The following is a 24185-nucleotide window of genomic DNA, read 5'->3' as shown; positions in this document are numbered from 1 at the left end:
AGGCTACGGCTGCTGAATAAGATCTCTGACTGCAGACTGGATACATCTCAGAAGGGCTAGCCCGAAATATCATCTCTGGGCGCAAATTGGATGACATCTCGGGGAGGCACACTGCCGTGAGTTCTCAGAAATCGTCTCCTTGAGCACAAGAAATGACAACATCACAGAACGCAAGTATGGCGAAGCTTGCGGGAGATTGAAAGACCAGTGTTGGACTGTAGAACTGCTTTGAAATTCATATGAGCTGTTCGCACTAAAGTAAAAATCACTATCACTTATGCGGATACCCCCTTTGGCGCCGGTTGCGGTCTCAAGGCTGGAGCTGAACAATAACACCCTGATAACGACTGTGTTTAGTCTGTTCCTTCCCATTCCATGCTGGCCACCTGGGTTGGCTGGAAGACTGTTTACTTAGCCTAGCAGGGCGAAGGACACTGTCTCAGCTGAACTCTGGACACGCACATATACACTGATATGCACACACTCATCCCCCCTCGCTTTCCAAACGCCTTCGACACTTATTCTCTTCCGATGCTGACGGGGATCAAGGAGACCAGCGCATACAGGCCCGGATGTACTGTCTAATTCGGCTGTCTTTCACCCTTTACCCACCCCTGTCGCTTGTCATGTGTTTCTTTGGTGTATTAAGAGTTTTTTTCATGTGCTATGTGCAGAGGTGTTTTTTTCTGTTCTCAAACTGATCTCCCTGTTGGAGCTCAGTCTAGGGGGAGTTATTTTTTTCTCCTTATCTTTCCTCATGTGGTGCATTTTCCATTGTTATACCTCTCTGACCTGTCTTCCCCATGTGATGTTTTGTGTAATGTATGTATGGTCGGAGGGTAAGATGGCGTCGCCATTGCGTGCAATAGGTCGGCAGCCTTATGAAATTTCCCCTTGTGGGACTAATAAAGGTATATCAAATTTAAATTTATCAAATCAAAACACTGTCAACCATGAAAACGACGTAGAAAAGACGGAGGACGAGTGCCCCCCATGGCTGTACCTGGAGGAATTTTTCATGTACAGAGGGAGAAAAGGGGACAGCGTCCAGATGCAATGCAAACTTTGTTTGACCTCATTTGTAGGAATGTTTTAGCTTATTATTTGGACAACCACCATCATTACAATAAATTTAATTTGTAGTCATTTAAAACTTGAGGTAAGAGGTTTCACAACTATACGTGTACAATATTGCTTTCTTATTTTTCATGTGTGTTAAGGTTATTAGTTTGGCTAAGATATTGTCACCACCATTGGTTAGCCTGATATTAAAATAAGATGGAGCTAGCTAACGTGCGTGTGTGTGCACATGCATATGAGCTACAATTCGTAGGAATGTTTTAGCTTATTATTTGGACAACCACCGTCATTACAATAAATTAAATTTGTAGTCATTTAAAACTCACAGGCCTACAATCAGCTGGCCTATATTTAAAAAAAAAACAAAAAAAAAAAACTGGAACATAGTGCTGAGCTGCATCTCAAATTAATCTTCCAGCTCTCAGCTGACATGTACCAGAGCCAGATTGATGGATCAGTTGATCAGTATCATTGGCCTGATATAGGCCTATCATAGTGACATGGCTCTTGATCAGTAGGGTTATATGTTTCCCAATATGATATATTTTTTTAAAGAACATAATGTAGATTGTTTTTATTTGTTAGCTGTATGGGCAGCATTTTTGTGTATGTGATCCCTTTTCTTAAATTAGATTTGCTAAATACACATATTTTGCTCTCTAAGTATTATCTACTTGCAATTACAGCCTTAACATACATCAAACAACATCTTGAAACGATAGAGCATGGGAGTGAGGATCAGCAAAGAGAGTCATCTGATGAAGATGAATTCTTCTCCAGACCAATCTCCAGAAGGCTGCAAAGTACAGTTGAGCTTGATGGTTACCTTGCTTGTGCCACAGACACCATGGAGCTGCTGCACTCCTTCTCAGCAATCAAAAACCTCTCTCTTAAACTGAACACAGATCTGCCTGCTTCTGCTGCGTGTGAACGATTTTTTAGCTGTGCTGGTTTACTCTTCACAGCCAAACGAAGTCGGATAGCCTCTGTTAATTTAGAAAACCAGCTCTTGCTGAAACTGAACAAAAGGTTCAGAAAGTAAAGTGTGACAGAAATGCTAAGAGTTTAAGACACTTACCTGCCTGTTGTTCAGTGTATGGGGAAAAGTTTAAATGGTTCGACGCATGTTCAGAAACATTTTTGTCATTCTTTTAACAAACAAAATTCCTTCTTTTATATCTACATTTATTTACAAAACAAGTTACCTTTCTATACCTTGTTCATCTGAGAAATGTGCTTTGAACATTATACTGGTGAATCGAGTTGAATGCCTGCTATTGACGACAGAATAAAACATCAGTCTGTTAACAAGTAATTAATACTCTGAGTAGTTTTTGAGAAGAGTACTTTGCACTTTTACTCAAGTATTTTTAACACCAGTACTTTTACTTGTAATTGAGTACAATTTAACCACTGTAACAGTACTTGTACTTGAGTACAAATTTTGAGTACTCTTTCCACCTCTGGTGTGCAGCAGTGAATGCACCGCTGTGTGGACAGGTACTCTGGTCTTAATGTGGAGTTTTATCAGGCTGTGAAACACTTTGTGTTTTAAAACAGAAAATATTTGATCTGAATTTATTTTGAAAATCACCGTCACACAGCCGTCTCGTCGCTTTCACAGATTTTTCTGTGAACAGATGAGCAGCAGAAGTTTTCAGCATTTTACATTCAGATGTTTCACAAACTGTTGGATTGTCTGTCTGGGATTTCATAGCCAGTCATGTGACTGCTGTCCCGCCAATCAGCTTCACTGTATGTGAGACTCTTATTGTTTAGCATTAAACTTCATGTTGTCTCAGCCTTTATGATGTGTGTTACTGCATCAAATTCAAAATAAGAGCATAAAAATGAAGCAACTGAAAGTTCTGACAGGACAATAAAATATCAATAGACTTTATTGAATAGAGTTTACAATGAAGATGGATGCAGAGCCATGACTGTAGTTTACAGAATCAAACAGCAGCAGAGACATTTCTGAGACAGAAAAATGTATATTTAATATGATAATAGAGAGCATAAATGCGCGATTCACTGACATATACGGCATATCTACTGTTATATTGCTGGGTGCTCATTTGAACTATAAAGTATGAAGTCAAAAAGCTCAGACATCAGGCTGCTCTGAACACTCAGTTTCACCTTTTTCTCCTCTTGAACTTTCATATGTAGAGACAGGATATCATGAACATTTATATCTGAGACACAGAAGGTCCGCCCACCCGCTCACCTGCAAACTTTAGCTTCACCAATCAGAAGAAACAAAGAGGCATAAAACAGCTCATCAGACACTCTGATCTGAGCTTAGGATAAAGAAGGATGATTTCCAACTGTCAGTCATGCAAAGCTACGCTGTTACAGTCCAGCAGTCAGAGTACAGAGATGGAAATAAGTTGAATTACACAGCAGATCATCTGAGGAACATCAGCCAATAACGTTCAGACTAAACCGACCCACAGTCTTCCTTCTCACAGTAAGTGGCTGTCTCCTCCTCTCTGTGGAAAACCTTCCCATCAGGCTGCGTCCTCCACCTCAGCTTCACCTCCTCAGTGACTCCTTGCTCCACCAGCTTCTCCCTCACCTGAAACACAGTTTTCACACATTAACAGAAGCTCCTCATTAATCAGCCGTTGTTTCTGTAGTGAGCAGAAAACGTTGTTGGTGCTGTTTCTGGGGGAAATGAACTAAATGAACTGGCTGGGGATGAAACTGAAGTCTGGAATTAGGCCTCATTGCCTGTCATTGGTTCACGTCGTCTCCTCACAGTAATCTGAAATTAAGTGACTTCTTCAAGTTACCAGTTAAAAAGGTTAAATAATACAAATGGATGGGATTGCATTAAACGAGCCCCGTATCTCTGCAGCTGTGTGCTGTCACGTGTCCCTGAACCTGCACAGACTCACTGCTCTCTATCATTTCACAGTAGTTATAGCGGTCTGTTCCTTGTATCGGGGCCCGTGTGACCTCTGACCTGCTGCAGGATGGATTCTTGCACTGTGGGGTCGTTCAGGTCTGCAGATCCCGCCCTCAGCTGAACCTTCACTGACCTCAAGGCTGAAGGTTTGACATCTGCAGAGAAAGAAAAGGGCCATTCAATTCAATTTTATTTATACATCACTAAATCACAACAACAGTCGCCTCAAGGCGCTTTATACTGTGCGGTAGACCCTATAGTAATACATATAGAGAAAAAACCAAGCAATCAAATGACCCCCTATGAATAAGCACTTTGGCGACAGTCAGAAGGAAAAACTTTTTCCCTTTTAACAGGAAGAAACCTCCAGCAGAACTCAGAGCTCAGGGAGGGGCGCAAATGGAAGAACGCAGTCTTACATATTTGTTTAATATGTGCGTTGAAGGACATGTCCTGGTCAAAAATGACTCCAAGGTTCCTCACAGTGTTACTGGAGGCCAAGGTAATGCCATCCAGAGTAAGAATCTGCTTAGATACCATATTTCTAAGCTTTTCAGGGCCGAGTACAATAACCTCAGTTTGATCTGAATTAAGAAGCAGAAAGTTAGCGGCCATCCAGGTCTTTATGTCTTTAAGACATTCCTGCAGTGTAACTCATTGGTGTGTGTTATCTGGCTTCATGCACAGATAGAGCTGGGTGTCATCTGCATAGCAGTGTAAATGTATGCTATGTCTTCTAATGATGCTGCCTAAGGGAAGCATGTATAATGTAAAAGTGCTATATAAATAAAATTGATTTGATACTTTACTTAGGCAATCAAATTAAGATAGATTTTATGTTGTTGGTTTTAAAGAACTGGATGGATATTTTAATGTATTTTTTATTTCTATTTTTCAAGAGTTGGAGAAGTGCCCTTTTTTCATAACTTGGCCTACCCTTTTTAGTTTTGTTAATATTGGCAATAGTGAGAAGTACTATGGTTGGATTCAAATGTATTTAACATAGGGCATCTAATTAAGGTAAATGTCATGTTTTTAGTTGGTAGAATCTGATGAGCAATATTTTATTTTATTATTTTTTATTTTGTTTTTCAGTTTTCCTCCTGAGTGATTGCCACCTTAACGTGGTCAGGGGGTTTGTGTGCCTCAGTGACACTAAGATCTAGACCTGCAGAAGCTGAGCCTTCAGGGGGGACACCCAAGTTGGTCAGGTTTTAGGGTAGAGGTTTGACAAAGTGCAATCCAATTACATGACAAAAACAGTTATTCAGAGCACCCCACATTCGCCTCAGCTGCCACCATGTGCCCCCTTTACATTTCTGTCTGCCCCCTCATATATGCCTGTCTAGAACCAGCCCAGCACACCTCCCCCTCGGCCTGTGCTTCGAGATTTCTGGTAGTTAGAATGACTCGGGGGTGTTGATTCATTTAAACTAACATAATCATCCTGCTGCAACCAGGTTTCTGTAAGGCAGAGTAAATCGATTTATTGATCAATTATTAAGTCATGTACTAACAGAGACTTGGAGGAGAGAGACCTAATATTTAATAATCCACATTTCACTGTTTTACTCTTTGGTTCAGATGTGGATACTGTATTGTTCTTTCTTTGTAATTGTTTATGTTTAAGTTGTTTGTTTCTGGTTTTAGTTTGTTTTTGTCTGTTTGGGAGCTGACACAGTCTCTATGGAGATGGGTTTTTGGGGGGGTAGCAGGAGGAGAGAAGCTGCAGAGAGGCGTGTAAGACTGCAACTCTGCTTCCTGGTCCCAACTCTGGATAGTCATATTTTGGGGGGTTTAATAAATTTGTCCATATTTCTAGAAATGAGAGCTGCTCCATCCAAAGTGGGATGGATGCCGTCTCTCCTAACAAGACCAGGTTTCCTCCAGAAGGTTTGCCAATTATCTATGAAGCCCACATCGTTTCTGGGACACCACTCAGACAGCCAGCAATTTAAGGAGAACATGCGGCTAAACATGTCACTCCTGGTCTGATTGGGGAGGGGACCAGAGAAAACTACAGAGTCCCACATTGTTTTGGCAAAGTTGCACACCGATTCAATATTGATTTTAGTGACCTCCGATTGGCGTAACCGGGTGTCATTACTGCCGACGTGAATTATGATCTTACTGAATTTACGTTTACCCTTAGCCAGCAGTTTTAAATTTCCTTCAATTTCGCCTGCTCTGGCCCCTGCCGGTGTCTCTAGCTTCACATGTCTGAGAACAGAATCACCAATTACCAGAGTTTGACCCCCGGCGGGTGTGTCGCCGAGTGGGGAAAAACGGTTAGACACATGAACGGGTTGGTGGTGTACCTGGGGCTTCTGTTTAGGACTATGCTTCCTCCTCACCGTGACCCAGCCGCCCTCTTTCCCCAGCTGCTTGGGGTCTGCCGGGGAACAGCTAGCGGGGCCTACGCTATCTTCGGCTGCACCAGCTACAGGGGCCTGGCTAGCTACGGGTGAATGAAGGGTGCGAAGCCGAGTCTCCAATTCAGTAATCCTGGCCTCCAGAGCTGCAAATATGCTACATTTGTTACAGATATCATTACTGCTAAAGGAGTAACTAAACATCTGACACAATGAGCAAGAAAGTGCAGGAGGGACAGGTGAAGTAGCCATGGTGCACGTGAAGATTATACTATGAAAACAGAAGTTATCTAAAGGTTTTTAATTAAATTGCTACGCAGATAAGCTACTCAACTACTACTTCCTGTTCCTGTGTTGAAACAGGAACAGGAAGTGATACTCTACCGCAGACAGAGCAAACACTAAATGACAGCGCCACCCAAAGCATCGGCAGTGCTGTGCCAAGAGTGTCCGGATGAGCCCAGGAGGACCAGACTGTGCAGAAACACAGAGGACAGACTCACCTCTGGAGCAGAGGAAGGGGCGTTGGTCATCACAGTTATGACTGTTGAAGGAGCCTGTTGATCCGACTATTGTGGCACAGTTTACGCTGTTATCAGGCTGCCCGGGCCCCCACGGCAGGTTGGAGGCTGTGCTCGAGTTTGACCACGTCCAGTATTTTCTGTACAGTCCAATCCAGGCACCAGCAGTATCTGACAACATAGAAGCGACCTGGCTGTTGTCCTGCGTGTTGGTGATGGTGCTCAGGTCTGTGTACGTCTGTCTGCAGTAAGACTGAGCATCAGACCAGGTCACTGATTTCGTCACCTTGATGTGTTTGTTAGTCGCAGCTGAAACAAAAGATCAGACGGATTCAAACCTGCAGCTAAAATGTTCAGTTTGTCAAACCCTGGTACCAAAGTCTGAAACACTCACCGTCATAGCAGACAAAAAAATGTGTATTTGAGCACGGTCTTGTGGACCATGATCCAGATCTAGTTATCACACACTCATCAGTCCCTGGCTGTCCCGGTGACCACATGTTAAACCAGGATGACTGAACTGGACCAGTTTGAGACCATTTCCAGCCGCTCTTGGAGAGTCCAATCCACGCCTCGGTGCTCCCCGCCCTTTTCTGGGCTTCCTGGATGAGAGCTGAGCTGTTAACGATGGCGAGGTCAATGTACTCATCTCTGCAGTATTGCTGAGCATCGTTCCAGGACTTCTGCAGGTCAACCAGGTGGAGCTGTCTGACTAACTGATCAGACTGAAGATGGCAGACCATCACGTAACCTGAGAGGACACGAGTCAGTCAGCGCGGTCACAGACTCACCTCAGCTCGACTATTTTAGTCATCAGGAGAATAAATTCTTTACATGCTACCACAACGCAAACTTTTTGTTGACATCTTTAAAGACGTGAATATATGTTAATATATGTGTCCTTCAAAGGATGTGTAACTCGTGTACTGGTTAAAAGCTGTTTTACGGTGCCTGTGGACACCTACACACTGGTTTCCTGCTCCAGGGCGAAACTCTCACATCAGCTTAAAAAGCTGCTTTAACAGTGCTAAGTTTGTTTTTCACTCTGGCCTTATTGCACATGTATTTGGACGATTTTTCCTCTTCAGTGTGCACAATGAAGGAAAACGACGTGTTAGTGGTCGAGGCTCAAAGCTGAACAACACGTGCACTAGGGCTGGGCCATATTATACCGTTCACGGTAATACCGGTACAATGTTAGGCAACAATAAGAAAATGAAATATCATGATAAATATTTTTGGTCATATCGCCCTGCTCTAACGTGCACACGGACGTGGTAAAAGCAGTCAGGATCTTTTTCAGCGAGCTGACGGGTTTGCAGCGTTTCAGGCTTTCAGTCAGATTTCTACACAGAAAATAAAATCAAGACGTGTTTTTCTCAGCAGTGCACACAAACAGCCACGTTCATGCACTGACTCTTCCCTCCTTTCTTTCTTTACTCTTTTACTTCACTTTATACAAACTCTTACAAACTACCGACCATTAAACTGTCAATCAAACTTCTAACTGGACCCAAAGAAACCTTTAGAAGTTTAGTTGACATGACAAAGGTCTTTGGAGATTGTACGAGTGTTCCTGTGACTGCTTGAAGCTCGTTTACAGACACCTTTAAAATAATCCCTATGGAGCAGTTCACTTTGTGCTTTCTTTGATTTTCTGACATCAAAAGTTTTATTCAAACTGTAAATGAGGCGACTGAGATGAGTTCACAGACCTGAGAGCAGCAGCAGGATCAGTCCACACCTCTTCATGACTGAGAGCTGAAAAACTGTGAAGACGTCCTCATGAATCTCATCTGCAGCTGCTCGTTCATTATTAATCATAACACTTAAAGCAGCATCATGCTCAGAACTTCATGCTCTTAACATTTAATCAAATCAGAATCAGGTTACGTTCATTGTCGAGTGTCTTCATTCGCCTTACAGACAGGTCTGAACACAGCAAACATGAGAACCACATTTTTTGAGGTTTATTGTGTTTGTTGTTTCTTTGACATCACCTGAAAGGCTTTTCTTTGATGAGATACACTGATGAAGCTTCCCCTTATTCAGACGGAGGTTCTTGGTCAGCCTGAGAGCGAGAATGACGGTAACCCTGAGTAAGAAGCACGAGACTTATCAACACTAAAACAAGCAGAAATTATTTAGTTAAATTATTATTTAGAAACAACAAAAACAGGACAGTTAAAAGTTTTAACTCCAGTAAATCGATGTTTCAGCACATCATTTTTTCTCTCCTTATGTTTTTGGATTTGGTCGTCTCTGCGTCAACACGACGTCTCTGTGGTGCATTTCAGAGGAGCTAACAGTGAAACTCAAACCTGTGAGTTCCTCCTCACCCAGGCTGCACGACATGTTTCAGTTACAATGAACTTATTGAAAAATCAAAGGAAGTGAAACACTGACCACAGAGACATTAAACCCACCACCTCAGTGTGTCAGCCAGTGTCTTCATCAGCACTGCTGACCACACGTTTAAAGAAGTCATTCAGTCGGCTCATTAAAACGTAAGGATGGCAGTTTGGGACAAAAACAGTCTGTGAGGGCTCCTGTTCCTGCTGGCAGGTAAGACTGACTGTGATGATGATGATCATTTGATTTGCTTCTCAAACTTTGGTTTGGAATAATTTTGGCCAAAAAGCTTCTGTTTTCCCATCAAACTGTTATTAATGAACAGATTTGATTGAGTTAAATGAGTTTTTTAATCTCTTGAATGTTTCAGATGGATCAAAAATTCTCTCTCAAGAAAATCTGAACAGTAAAGAAGTTTGAATGGTTGTGTCTGATGTTGATCTGATGACATTACCTTTGCATTCTGCATCAAAAAGTCAGAACTTTTCAAAGATCTTGTTGTTTGAACTGAAACTTTGTTTTAGTGCTTCACACCGCAGTCTGTATTTACTGACGATCCCTGGCTGCCCCAGTCTGCATGGCAAATATCCTTCGGCAAGATACTAACCCTAAGTTGCCTCTGATGCAGCCATCGGTGTATGAAAGCACTGACAAGCATAGAAAGCAGTGTTTGTGTGAATGGGTGAATGTGGCATGTTGTATAAAGCGCTATAGAAGAGTCAGTCCCTTTACCGTCCATCACTAAACTGAGTCACTGCGTTCTAATCGCTGTTTGCTCGTCTTTAGGTGCTGTGGGTCAAACTGTGATCTATCCTCTCTGGTCTACTTGTGCTGTCAGAGGATCCACTGCCACGCTCCCCTGCACCTTCACACTGACTTTCAATGAGAGTGAAGTTTCACGAGAGGCCATCAGAGTCCGCTGGTATCAGAGCCGGTGGTATCAACTCTGTCAGCTCACCAAACCATTTGGGTACGACAGTGATTCAAAAAACAACACACAACATAATTTTGCTAAATGCCCAAAGTAGCCAAGGGCATCTGGTGAGCTTTTTGCAGCATCAGCTACTACCAGATTTAAAGTGTGGGCACCACATGGGACCAAAAAAGCTCTTGAGTTTAGCTGAAGCAACCTTGCCTGAACACCTTTATTTTTTCCCTTCATGTTGGCCCCATTGTCATAGGACTGTCCTCTGCAGTCTTCAAAAGGAATGTTAAGCTCCTCTATCCGTTTTAGGATGAGAGTTGACAAATGATCTCCTGTTGATTCCTCTGCAACAATGACAGAGAGCTGTTCCTTATGACTCAGATCAGGTGTGCAATCTAAAATGATGGAGAAATACTTTGATATCTTCCACAATGCATTTTATTATTCTTGAACTGATGGTGTCAATCAGTTCATTTTGGATTGTTTTTCCCAGATAACGTATGTGACTGCCAGCTCCACTTTCTACTCTACTGACATGCTGCTTCATCACTGGATCAAATTTGGCCATAAGCTCCACTTCTTTCAGAAAATTGCCATTGTCTGGTTTATTTAATGTGTCTGTGGACCCCCTGAAAGCCATGTTTCTTTCAGCTAAGGACTGAATTATTGCCACCAAACGATGTAGAACTTCACGCCACCTTTTTCTCTCAGCCTCAGCAAGTGCCATCTCTTGTTTATCTATTGTGAGTCCTTTCGCAAAACGGACCTCCAAGTCCTTCCATGTTGCCATGTGAGCATTATGCTCCTGGCTATCCTCATGGACCTTGAGCAAGTGGCTTGCATTTTTCCAGTCCTTCAGACCTTCCCTACTCAGTTTGTAATCTCTCTTGGAAAACATTTTGCAGCAGAAGCAGTGCAAGCTATCCTCTTTTTTCGAATACATAAGCCAGGTTCTTCTCACCTTTTCCCCATTGATTAAGAGTCTGTTAAAATAATCATGCTGACACCTTCGCCCGTCTTTCTGTTTCGGGAATGTGAAGTCACTATCAATTACAAATGGACCTCTGTGAACTAACTCTGTTCGTACCTTTTCAGTTAAAGCAGAAGGCCAGTCAGCAGGGTCTATTGGTGCAGCAGGAAGACCGCTTGATGCTGCTGCATCATGGCTGGGTTGTGCTGCTGGTGCTGCTGATGCTGCATCACTGGTGGGTTGTGCTGCTGAAGTGGAGGCAGCAGCGGTAGATGTGGTAGATGGCCCAGGGGTGGGATTTAGAAACTTCAACAGTGCATCTGAAGAGAGGAGTATGTGACACCACTGAGTATTAAAGTCTAATAATAAAAACATATGATTCCAGGAATAAAATGAAATGATATAATATAAATGAAAAACCAAAGAGATATATGTATGATGTTAACTGATATGCAAATGAGATTAGATTCAATTTATTGTCATCATTACAGTGAAATGCTGAATAGCAGAATGCAAAGTAACAGTATAATATCATATGAGAATGTTATGTTATGATTATCTTTGACCGAATCACAGCAGTGCTCATATTAAAAAACAGCATTCCCTCTCATGTGATATTGCTTAATTAACATTAATGATGTGCGCTTTAACAACTAGGCTTACAACTATAATATATACAGGGGTGGAAAAGTGACTATTACCTGCAGGGTAAACGTTAGCTAACCAGAAGGCAATAACAATGTAAACAAAAAACACCTGCTTAAAAGATGAATACAAATGAGGAATGGTGGGAAAGGTGGGAGTACTGTAATTACCTAACGTTACATTATTATTTTCCATAACAATTTAGCCCCCTCCACAATATTAACTGACGTTAAAACAGTTAACTAGCTATTTATTGATTAGCAATTAGCGAATCATGTAACATTAGCTTAATGCTAAAAATTTAGGTTACTATCACATTCAAATAATTTCATGTAGGCTAACGTTACCTACCTCTGTCTTTTTCTCGTTTCTCCTCCTCTTCTTCTCTCTTTTTTCTTCCCTGGCCACCTGACAGTTTTGGCCGTTTTGACATCTTGTGTCCAAAAGGAACCATGATACGGGAAGGGAGGGGGCGCATTGTACGGGGAGGGGGGGCGTAATGTTGTAACAAATAATGTTTCTATTAACTAAGCTTTACTTTGCATTTTAATTAACGTGGGATTATTTTTTGTATTTAGAAATAATAGTACCAACTTTTTTTTTTTTTTCAACATTTATGGCACTGGCGTGGCGCCCCCTGATGGACGGCGCCCTTAGCATTTGCCTATACGGCCTATGCCACGGGCCGGCCCTGCATTGAGGAGCCCTGTACAACACGTCTTCACATGGCTACCAGACACGCCCCCCGTCATTTTGTTATTATTCAATTCAGAACTGCCCAGACCAGACACAGTGACGTTTCACCAGAATCCCTTTGATCTCTGGTCTTCTTTATGACATCAGCACACTAAAACCTATAAATAGGGGAGAGGTTCTCACTCTTGGCAGTCTTTCAAAGAGAGTGGAAGAATTCACTAGGCAGGAAACTACTGGAAACTTGCGTTTCTGACACAGTTGACGGTATTTTTAAAAAATCTTTTAGTTGGTACAGAGATTTAGCATCAACTTCAATTTGAAATATGAGTCTGTCAAATCCTGTTGCATGCAACATGAGAGCCGAGAACGAAAAACTTAAACAGCAAATCAAAGAGCTGAAAAATGAGAATAAAACTCTCAAACAACAAAACTCTACCATACGTGACCTTAAAGTCGAGAACGCCGACCTTAAGGAGCAAAAAAGAGAGCTCATAAATGAGAACAAGATTCTCCAAAAAAACATTGAAGTTCTCTTCAAACGAAGTGGGTTCTCTAAAAACAAGAGGAAAAGAGACCTGCAACTAGAGAATGAAACAATTCACTTCAAAATTCAAGAGCTGGAATATTGGAACCAAATTCTAAAGGATTTAAACAGCTCCAAAACCAAAGAGATCCAGCAACAGAAAGAGGTGATGCAGGAAATGGAGGCAGAAATCAGAGAGTTGCAAAGCAGCAAGACAGGCTTGGTTATAAAAGTGGGAGACATGGAAAAGGACAACCAGTCTTTAAGAGAGGAAAATGATGTGATGATAAAACGCATGTGTGAGCTGAAAAGGGACTTTGAAAAGGAAAAAGATGACATGCAACAGGAAATACAGGCTGTTAAAACTGAGCTCCATCAGGCAAACACAGCCTTTAAAGAGTTACAAGAGAGTGAAGAAAGAAAAAGGATCATGAATGAGGAAAACAAAACAACGGACAGTGAACAGCTCAGACAGACCCTGGAACGCCAATGCTTTGCACATGAAATTGACATATTGAGGCGGCATAACGAACTTCTTGAACAGGACCTCCAGGAGCTTTCCAAAAGGAGTGGTGATTCTCAAAAAGAACTGAAACCACACGATGAGGGTGCGAAAGGAGAATCACGGATCTTCAAAGCCACTGAGAAAGACTCCCAACATGATGTTAACGTGACCAACAGAGAAAAGGAGTTGTTGTGCCATGAATTTGAGGAAATGCAAAGAGAGCTTGAAGAGGTCAAGAAAAATCTGTATGATTCACAGGAAGCCTTGACAACAGAAGACATGGCGTTGCAAACCCAAGCTCAGACTCCCAAAGTTTCACAGGAAGCACATAACAATCTGATAAACAACTACGATGCCCAAGTTGACATACTCAAACAACAAAATAAGGCCTTAGAAAATAAGGTTAGTGACCTTACCAAAAAGATGTGGAATGGACGGGAAGCGATGAGACAAATGGAAAAGAACTTTCAAGAACAAAGGAAGCTACTCGAAAATCTCCGAGGAGAATTCGAGGAAATTTAGCACAACTACGACTTTGGCCCTCCCTATTAAAGCTGGTTAACGCAGGTTCAATAGGGCTATAACTTAGACAATGGAAGTTCATTTGATTTAATTGGCCCAAAATGAGTGACTGCACCCAGACACTCAGTAGCAAAAAAATTACAGAGATTCAAGAGAGAAAACTGTTTCTGCATAGACTCCTATAGTACTGCAAGTCGTGTCATCGCTTGGTGTCCTGCATAGAGTGCAGGTTTAAGGTATCTACGTATCTTTCAGAATTAGAAGCTATGCTGCGTCAGGGGTTATAACAGCTGTGCCCCCCCCCCAACCGGTCGAGGCAGATGGCCGCCCCTCACTGAGCCTGGTTCTGCCGAAAGTTTCTTCCTGTTAAAAGGGAGTTTTTCTTTCCCACCGTCACCAAGTCTAAGGAGCTTGGAGAAAAGCGCCTGGACTTCTTTAACTTAAAGAAGTCCAGGCGCTTTTCTTTCCAAGCTCCTTAGACTACTATGGCCTTGATGACTGATAACCTTCACAGACACTGTCATCAAGGGTTTGCTCACAGGGGATCATCTGATTGTTGGGGGGTTTTCTCTCTTATATTGTATGGTCTTTACCTTACAATATAAACAGCCGAGAAGCGGCTATTTTTGCGATCCGGTGCTTTAGAAATACATCTTAGCTGAACTGAACTCCATAACATCTGGACCGAAATGCCTACACACAACGGTAGGCATTTCAATCAAGAGCTCTGTCCAAAACGTTCAATGACAAGCATCAGCACCAGGATTGTTTTTTAGCTCACCAACAGTTTTTTATTGTAACTGCAACTTTGTAAGACTGGGTTGGGAGATGTTCTTGTGGTGAGCTTTTATTCACATAATTGGTTTCTTTAATAGTGAAATAAAATAAATTTGTATAACTGGAAACAGCGTTCTCATGTGTGATTATCACATTGTATTCTTTAAACCATGTAACAGAATATATAATATATATAATTTACTCATAGTCATATTAATGTCTAATGTGATTGAGTTTCCTCATCTCTACTTATGTGCTGATGTGTTCACTGAGGCCATTGTATGGTCCATTTTGGCTGCATTTCCATGTTTTAAACATGAAATTTGCTTATTTAAAGGGTGTCTCATGTATCTCTTATGCAGAAATATGTGTTGCCTAGCTGGACAAATGTAGCACAGGTCTACTATTATTGGCCTAATGTATTTTAACAATCATTTCAGCATCCAGATAATCTCTTTCATACTCCCTTAGATGAATTTAGCCTGGTTGTCATGAAATAGGCATTTGAAACAATAACTACCAGTATCTTCGAATGTGTGTGATTGCACTAATCCTACACATTCTTTGCAAGACAACTGGGTGCTTTTATGTAAAGAATGATCTGAGAACACTGAGGCTAATGAAGTAACAAGAGAAACATAGTAAGTAGTCTTTCAGTTTGCATGATCAATTTTGATTATTGTTCATTTTCATTTACCATGTCAACATGTTTTAGAGCAACGTTTTCTGATTTTGAGCTCTTTTAGGTGTAAGTCATCGTCAGTGATCACCCTAAGCCCAAAGCAACACCAAACATGGGCAACCAAAATGCATCATTTTGTTAGCATGTAATTGTTCTCCCAATTCTTAGAAATCAGGAAACAACAAAAATAACAATTTTAACTTACAGACATGAAACACTCCCCCACCCTGGAAAAAAGTCCATTTTGCCTTTTACAAAAATATAAGGTTAGTGTAATGTTAGATTTTGCATTACTACCTATGACTGAGACCTCAAAGGTAATTCCTCGACTGCTTCAGTAACAGCCTGGTTGATTTTAACAAGTTAAGTAAATTTGCGGTCAATTTAGACTCAATTCAAAATCTCCTACTTGGGACGAACACTAAATGTAAATAGCTGACTTTCTAAATAAACCTATCCATCTTTGCAAGGTCAATTTTTGCTTTCATTAAATTCCAAATGTTTAGCCATAATTAGCTTAGCTGTCCTACTCTTGTTACTGCTCTTTCCTACTGCTGTTACAATCAAATGAACATCTCTGCAAAGATAAATTAGCTGAGACCTTAGGTTGATGGTAGTTACTAGCAAACACAGAAACGTACATACACTATATAGTACAGTTCTATGATACATCACCAAATAGAACAATTTGTGGCAATGCAGACAAGCAGAGAAACAGTTTAATTCGTTGAATTTGTTCACTTGATCGGAGGTGTGTTTCCTGCAGATATACAACATCGGATCTCAATGACTTTAAATGAGTAAAAACTCTTGTGCGTTTAACCGGATTATTTATACCTTTAACATTCCAGCTTATAAAACGAAGAGCAGATGACTTTGCGAGCTTGCCATTCAGGTACCAAAATGCAGGTGCAGAAAAAATATGTCCCAACCTCTGGAACCCCCCCCCGCCCCAAAAGAAAGAGGGGGAGAGGAAAAAAAAAAGGGGAAAAAATAAATAAATAAAACGAGCCTCAAAACCCCATGCTGATCTACTATTATCCCTGAGATCGCAACCCTCCAGGCTAGGATAGCACAGTGACTAAACGTACTGTTAACCGGTGATAGATGGACAAGCAGACTAACAATTCTAAGGAACAGTAGAAGTGGTTCTCTACAAGAACCGCTCAGTGTTTGTTTTGACTCTCCCTCTCAGGTCAATCTTTCAGAACAAACTTCAGTTATTACTTCCTTCGTTGTTCTCTTGCACCCATTCCTACTTCCTAATGTTGTAGAGTTTTAACCCTCAAAGTGTCTTGAGCTGACTGTTGCTGTGATCTGATGCTATAAAAATAAAGTGGAAAATAAAATGGACTTTTCACTGATAAATCATGGCCGAACACACTTGTAAAATATACTTTCAAACATTTCAACAATATTTTTTATTTTTTATTGAAAATTAAACTGTTCTTCTTGTTTCTGCTCAGGAAATCTTGTTAGCAGGTCAGCAGCAGAGAGCTGAAGATGTCTGGCAGCTCAGGTGAGTCACAGTATTGCGCAGGTATAAAACACTCAGTGCAGTGCTTCTTCTTTTACATTTGTTTGCTAACTTATTTAACTAAAACTCTGATTTATAAACTCCTTTGTTGGAAATCCAGAGCTGCAGTGTTTCTCCCTGCAGGCTGGAGCTGTGTCTCCCCCTTCTGGCAGTGAGAGTAATTACACAAACACTGTCGGTGCTGAGGATGAGAAAAAGCCTCAGCAACGGTCACAGATGGCTTTCTCTGTCAGACCGTCATGCTTCCTCTGAACACCGAGTCTCTTTTTATCTGAATCATCACAAAGTTTTCTCTGTTTGCATCACTTGTCATGATTTGGAGTTTGAGCCTGTTTATCAGCACCGACCTGTCCGCTGCTGTCTTCTTCTTCTGTTGCAGCCTCCAGACGTCACTGAGGACCAACGAAGAAGAATGAGGCCAACGCCACTATCACCTGTAATATACCTGCTGCTGTCTCTTTTTATCGTAATCATCACAAACTGTTTTTCTTCACATTTGCTCTGTTCTCCTTGTTCTTTCAAAATAAATGAACACTCCTGCCACCATCAAAATAATAAAACTTAATTTAAAGGTTCTCCCCACAACCTTGTGTGTTCTGTAACTCCTCAGTAAGGCCGGTGAAAATGAGCCCTGTCTGCTCCTTTCTGATTCAAAACTCTCACTGTGCCTCTTTAGTAAATCCCAACTGTAGCTTTTTAACACTAAAAGTTGACTTTGCACCTGCTGCAAAGCGTTAGGAAATCTGGCCATATTCCAACTCGCATGAAGAAGTGAAATTTTCCATCCATCTGCAGTCTAAGCAGCAGGGAGAGCAGGGTGATCAGCCAAGCAAAGAGCCAGATCTCTCCAGCGTGTCCTGGCTCTGCCCTGGAGCCTCCTCCCTGTAGGACATCCCTAGAAGACGTCAGTTAAGCGACCAGGATGCCAGTGATAGAGACAAATGACAGAGCTCCTCCTGTCTCTAAGACAAAGACCAGCGACGCTCCAACCACAGCTCATTTCATCTCACCCCGTGGAGATTTGCTCCGTCACTGTCACAACTACTACAATGACCTCACCTGCAGTGATGGGTGAGTCCTTCTCCTCTTCCCCGGATTCGATTCGATGTTCTCTGTGGAAGGCGTGGCAGTGGGAGTGGCCACTACCTCCTCTCAAATCAAGTTACAGTTTGCTAGAATCATTTCAGGGCCAGCTAAAAGTCTTGCTTCATGTCCTGTCCAAACTCCTACTGAATTTTCCTCTCAGCCGCTGCCTGGGCCACACTGGTCCATGTTGAGGCTGCAGCTCATGCTTCCACCATGTGGAAGAGGCCTCTGCAAGACCCTCCCGGGACATATATGTTTAGAAACGCCAGGTCTGTCGGGTACCAAGCACCTGATTCAAGTCACCACCAAGTGCTGATCAGCTGAGCTTCTCTCTCTTCACCCGTGTGTCCAAGAAACTGCAGATCTGATGGTATGATGACAAAATCAACCACTGACCTGTAACTGAGAGTCCCGTTCAACACCATCACTCACTGAATCACACACGCTCTCTTTCTAAGGAGTGCTGGAACATCACATTTTCTCTCTGCACTCATGTTAAAGTCAACTTTAACACTTAACACCTGTTAATGTCGGTGTAAACCTGCCTCCACTGGTTTACACCGACCTCAGCAGGCATTTCCTGCTTCTAATCTCTGCTCTAAATCAGATTCCATAACAAAGTGGTTGAGTCGCAGTGTTGTGATTAAGTCTGCACTGTGTACTGTTTCAGCTGTCGTCACATGCAAAGTGCCCACTCAGAGAGAAGGTTATAACCTACATGTGGCTGACGCTTCCTGTTGGTGACCCATATTTGTCAGTAAACAGCTAACCACAGGAAGCTGCAGGCTGAATATTGCTCCATTACTTTATTACCTGCTGTCACAGAGCAGATATATTGACTGGACCCTTGATTAGCGATGCCCTGCTAGTATTGGCTTGGACCCTTTTTGCATTCAGAGCTCTCTTAGTCCTGAGATTCAGTAAGATGCTGGAAACGTTCCTCAGAGACGTTAGTCCATAAGGACAGATGGTGTCATGAAATCAATATCCTTAGTATCCTTATTTTCCTATTATATTGTTTTATGTACTGAAGGCTTGTAGAGCAAGGCCACTTTTGACTTTTGCTCAGGTATCAGACACCTGATCAGGTGACTGATCAGACACCAAAGTCTGGGAGCATTTCCCCACAAAAACGCTCTGCCAGTGTTTCAGGCTCACCCAAGGATTCCTCTGACATGTCAGAGATGAGGTCTGTATCAGCGTCATCTTCTGATGCTGAGAAAATTTCCAGTGACCTCGCCGTTCTCCTCATGATGAGAGTCATCAGAAAATCCAAACCTGAAACTCAGCACTTTTTTGCCAGTGCAGCATGTACTACAAAAGAACCTGACGCGATCCTCAAGCGTCTGAGAGATCTGATGCAGCCTGAACTCAGCAGCACAGAGTCCGTCACAAGTCTGATGAAGGACAAGAAAAAGTTCATCAAGAAAATGACCAAATGCCTCATCAAGGAGTTTGGCTCCCCAGACACTGTGTTAAAGGCTGCGATGGCAAAGGATGCGTCTTTTGATGAGGTTCTGACAAAGCATCTAAAAATGCGCCTCGGAGTCATCCCCGGTCCTCCCAAAAAGTCCAAAATTTCCAGGTTTTTTTCAGCGTTGGGAAAAACTCTGCGAAAACCCTTCAGGTGGTTCACTAAAGCCAGAGATGATTGAAATGACCATCCTGGCTTTTCCCCGCCGCCCTGCTTCTTTTAACATCTTGAAGCAGAATTTTAGCACCAAATCCAAATTCTAACAACTGTAGTTCACGCCATCTCGTCTCCTTTTTGATTTCCATCCCCCCCAACCGGTCGCAGCGGATGGCCGTCCCTTCTGAGCCCGGTTCCGTTGGAAGTTTCTTCCTGTTAAAAGGGAGTTTTTCTTCCCCACAGTCGCCTCGTGCTTGCTCAGAGGGGGATCGTTTGATTGTTGGGGTTCTCTGTAGTACTGTAGGGTTTTGACCTTACAGTACAAACAGGGAGGAGACTTTGTGATTTGGTGCTTGATTATGCAAAATATCTAATTTGGCATAAAATAAAAATTTAAAATAATTAAAAATACATTCCAACTTTGTTTGTGTTCTTCTTCTGTTGTCAAATATGTAGAAAGTGTTGCACGTGTGATTTTAGTCATTTAGCATCAACATGTAGCCAACATGTGTCTGTTTGTGATCCTGCTGCATCTGTTTTTGTCTGATTTGTATTGATAATAATAATAATGATAATAATAATAATAATAATAATAATAATAATAATAATAATAATAATAATAATAATGATAATACTTTTTATTTATAGGCGCCTTTCAGACCCTCAAGGTCACCTCACAGTAGCACGTAAACAATACCATGAAAAACATAAGAAAAATGTATATATAGCAAACATGGTAGATAAAATTTAGACATAAACAGTCATAAAAGTAAATATAAAAACTGAGCAGGTAAAAACGGCCTAAGACAGACCAGGTGTATGCAATTCTAAACAGATGGGTTTTGAGTAGTGATTTAAAAGTATTGAGACAGTGTGTGGAAGTATGCCCTAAGAGTGGGGCTTTCCCACACTGCGTTGGCGTTATTCATTTTCAAGCTGATATCATTTGTACAGTTAGTTTTATGTCTACTGTTTTTCTGCACACAGTATACAGCAGTTCCTGCAAAATAAAATGGATGGAAGGAAATCCATTACAAGCTGTAAATCCGCCTGAATGAAGCTGTAGTTGGTGCATTTGGCCTCTGGGAGGCAGTGTTGCATTCAGCTTCTACTTTGGACCAAACGCTGATGCAGATTTGAGCTCAGGTTAAACTGACTGAGAATGCAAAAATACAGGTGGAGCCGACAGCAGACCCTTTAAGTGCTCGTCTGCTTCAGCTACACCCACCATGCACAAGCAGCTCACATGAACTGGGTGAAGGAGGCTGGACAATCGCATGAAGTGGGTTTTCAGAGGATCTCTGGACTGAGCTGAAGCAGTTTGGACCCTCTGAGTAAAAACACATAAAAGCTGGTTGACACGTTCTGAGTCTCGGCTCGTGTTCAGTCATCTTTTCTCTTTAATTCGCCTGTTAAAGCAGGAGAAATAGTTTTTCTGGTTTGGGATCAGGCAGACTTCTGCATCGGGGTCAGGAAACACAGGACAGACATGAGAGGCTTCTTTATTATTACAAAGATGGTTTCAGACTGCAGTTTGGTTGTTGTTACATTCAATAAAGTGTAAAAGTGTTCATGTTTGACATGAGATGGTCAAACTTGTGTAGACGCAGGGAGTTTCCAATAAGAAAGAAGCTCTAAAATAACAAGACAGGAAGAGTGTTAACACACACACGGCAATACAAAAAGAGAAGTAAGTGGATTATTCTGGACTGAGGTCAGATTGTCTTTGAGGAAGTTTAAAGTTAAAGAAAATGTGGAGATCATCAAACATCGTTTCCAAGCTAATGTCCATGACCCACATCAACTCATGGACTGAACATACACACACACACACACACACAACCACTAGCACTTTATACAGCCTCTGTAGAAATTAGCCACATATCTCACTGATCTAAACTGCGCTACTGTAAACGCCGTGTAGACAATCATACTGTACAATACAATAATTATAATTCTATAAACGGTTTATAGAAGATCAACCATCTTCTATAAACCACATGCAAGTTATAACCAGCTGTTTATAACTTGCATAGTTCATATTGATATCCTGTTCATAGCCTGTATACTCACTACAGCCTGCACATACTTAGAGCTTATTCATGACATACCTTCATACCATGAACATTGTAACAGACCCATTTCTGTAATACATCTATATTGTGGCTAAAGCACTTTCTGGATGGATGCAAACTGCGTTTCATTGCCTTGTACTTGTGACGTGTGCAATGACAATAAAGTTGAATTCTATTCTATTCTCGTGGTGCAATGTGAAGGTTTGGCCAGCAGATGGCGCCATGGTCTTAAACTCCTTAGAGTGTTACTGTGGAGGTGAAGGGCTGGACTTTTAAATGGTCAGTCACACATTTTCAGGAAGAACGATGAAGTCCTGAAGGAAAACTCGATCATTACCACTCAGACCTTTTCTACTGTTAGCATCTCTGAATAACAAAAATGTTATTGTCCAACAAAACGAGCATTTTTCTAAAGATAAAAAAGAGTCAAATCAACCTGTGAACATCAGCCATTAAAAATCAGCTGATCAGTCACTTCCTGGTGGGCAGACTAAACCGACCCAGAGTCACAGCTCCCAACTTTGGAACAGCTTTCCTCAGCCCATCATTTACTTTATCTCATTCTCACGAAAGCCCCTCCCACGGTAAAAGAGAAAATAACAAACAATACAATTATTCAAAACACATGATCATCATGAAAAGGAAAAATAAAGACATGCATCTGTAAACACATCAGCCACGTCCATGTCAGGGCAGCGACTGCTGACAACTCATTTTATAGATGAGCTTTAATCTGTTTCCTGTTGTTTTTGGCTTTTGTTCCTCTAATGTGCGTGTGCGCGTGTGCGTGTGTGTGTGTGCGCGTGTGTGTGCGTGTGTGTGTGCGCGCGCGCGCGTTTCTGTGTTTCTGTGTGCGTGTGCGTGTGTGCGTGCGTGTGTGTGCGCGTGTGTGCGCATGTGCGTGTGTTTCTGTGTGCGTGTGTGCGCGTGCGCGTGCGCGTGTTTCTGTGGTTTTGTGTGCGTGCGTGCGTGCGTGCGTGCGTGCGCGCGCGCGTGTGCGTGCGCGCGTGCGTGCATGTGCGTGTGTTTCTGTGTTTTTGTGTGCGTGTGCGCGTGTGTGCGTGTGTGTGTGCGTGTGTGTGCGTGTGTGCGCATGTGCGTGTGTTTCTGTGTTTTTGTGTGTGCGTGTGTGTGCGCATGTGCGTGTGTTTCTGTGTGTGTGTGTGTGTGTGTGTGTGTGTGCGTGTGTGTGCGTGCGTGCGTGTGCGTGCGTGCGTGTGTGTGCGTGTGTGTGTGTGTGTGTGTGCAGCAGGGGTGGACGTAACGAATTACAAATACTCACGTTACTGTAATTAAGTAGATTTTTTGGGTACTTGTACTTTTATGAGTAATTTTTCAAGTGTGTAATTTTACTCATACTTGAGTACAACTTACACCATGTAATCTGCTTGGCTACTTATAAAATCAAAAGTCGCTACTGAGTACACCCACAATTTGAATTAATATTCAAACCTTTCATCTGCATTTTTGCAGCCAATAACGCTGTGCAATAGCGACCGCGCCAATTTAAGACGTAAGCAAAGAATAAACTCCGCTGCAGCAGCAGGCACAGGTGTCTAGAGGTGCTAAATGGTGGAGTATAAACTACTTTATAGACGGAAGATTTGGAGACAAAGAAGCCAAAATGAAGACAGAGGACCCTGCTCTTGCTCTTGACGAAGGCGGTCGCACTTTTCTCCTCTCCTCCTCCTCCTCTCCCTTATCTTCCCTGCTTAGCTTCTTATGTCCTTGTCTTGTGTTTTTTTTTTTGTTTGTTTTTTTTCCCCACCATCCCCCCACCCCTTTACCCCTGTATGGCTCTCAACTTCATCACATTCGTGTATCCAAACAGCCCATATTTACACCCGTCTATACACAAGAATCAGCACAACATTCAAGAACTCTGATCAGAAGGGCCTAACCAAGGATAAATTCAGGGTAAACCCAGAGGAATTTACGTCATCTCTATATTCTGTCAAGTCCAAAGACGGTAATACTGAAAGAAATGGTCTCCAAATTTTTTTAAAGGTTCCGTATTTCCCTTTTACACTATGCGATATCTTCTCAGGTGTACAGTAGGATGCTAACTCATTAATCCAATATCTCAGTGTTGGAGAATTTTCAGATTTCCAATGTGTCAGAATACATTTTTTAACTGCAGTACTTGCAAGTAAAATAAAATATTTCTTGTGGTAATCCACGTTTATAGAATCTATGTCACCTAAAATCCATAGTTTTGGGTCCATTTCGACTTGGATCCCAATCACCCTTGAAATTATTTCAGTAGTCCGTCTCCAGAACTCCTCTATTACTGGGCAATTCCACAGCATATGAAGGAGATCACCATCTATCACCTTACATCTCAAACATTTGGGAGAGTAATTAATATCAATT

At 42.0% G+C, this 24185-nt stretch overlaps 1 protein-coding gene across 2 annotated transcripts; it reads right to left on the bottom strand.

Annotated features, from left to right (window-relative positions):
- Positions 1 to 2952: 2952 nt before the first annotated feature.
- On the bottom strand, positions 2953 to 12788 carry LOC146564966 (putative C-type lectin domain family 20 member A). Of its 2 annotated transcripts, XM_085292783.1 has the most exons (8): positions 12131 to 12788; positions 11252 to 11454; positions 8888 to 8982; positions 8603 to 8656; positions 7282 to 7638; positions 6870 to 7196; positions 4052 to 4149; positions 2953 to 3661 (listed from the first exon to the last, which is right to left on the bottom strand). In XM_085292783.1, exons 4-8 carry the CDS (start codon positions 8637 to 8639, stop codon positions 3524 to 3526), a joined length of 957 nt encoding a protein of 318 aa, XP_085148909.1. In that variant the 5' UTR covers positions 8640 to 8656; positions 8888 to 8982; positions 11252 to 11454; positions 12131 to 12788; the 3' UTR covers positions 2953 to 3523. The 2 variants fall into 2 exon arrangements, with proteins under 2 accessions (XP_085148909.1, XP_085148908.1); XM_085292782.1 differs by having other exon boundaries at positions 8603 to 8982.
- Positions 12789 to 24185: the final 11397 nt, after the last annotated feature.

Source organism: Mchenga conophoros, linkage group LG11 (genome assembly GCF_057382185.1).
Source record: "Mchenga conophoros isolate Kocher_MC1m ecotype Shallow Benthic linkage group LG11, M_conophoros_male_GT1.1, whole genome shotgun sequence".
Taxonomy (NCBI): Eukaryota; Metazoa; Chordata; class Actinopteri; order Cichliformes; family Cichlidae; genus Mchenga; species Mchenga conophoros.
Note: the sequence above shows the minus strand (reverse complement) of the source record. Positions and strands in the feature narration are given on the sequence as shown.

Excerpts from the sequence above, each read along its gene's own strand:
- LOC146564966 (XM_085292782.1), bottom strand. The coding sequence starts at position 8,711 with ATGATTAATAATGAACGAGCAGCTGCAGATGAGATTCATGAGGACGTC. Across the intron at positions 7,197-7,281 it reads TTTTTTTGTCTGCTATGACG|CTGCGACTAACAAACACATC; the intron begins GTGAGTGTTTCA and ends CTTTTGTTTCAG. Across the intron at positions 4,150-6,869 it reads CCCCTTCCTCTGCTCCAGAG|ATGTCAAACCTTCAGCCTTG; the intron begins GTGAGTCTGTCC and ends CTTTCTCTGCAG.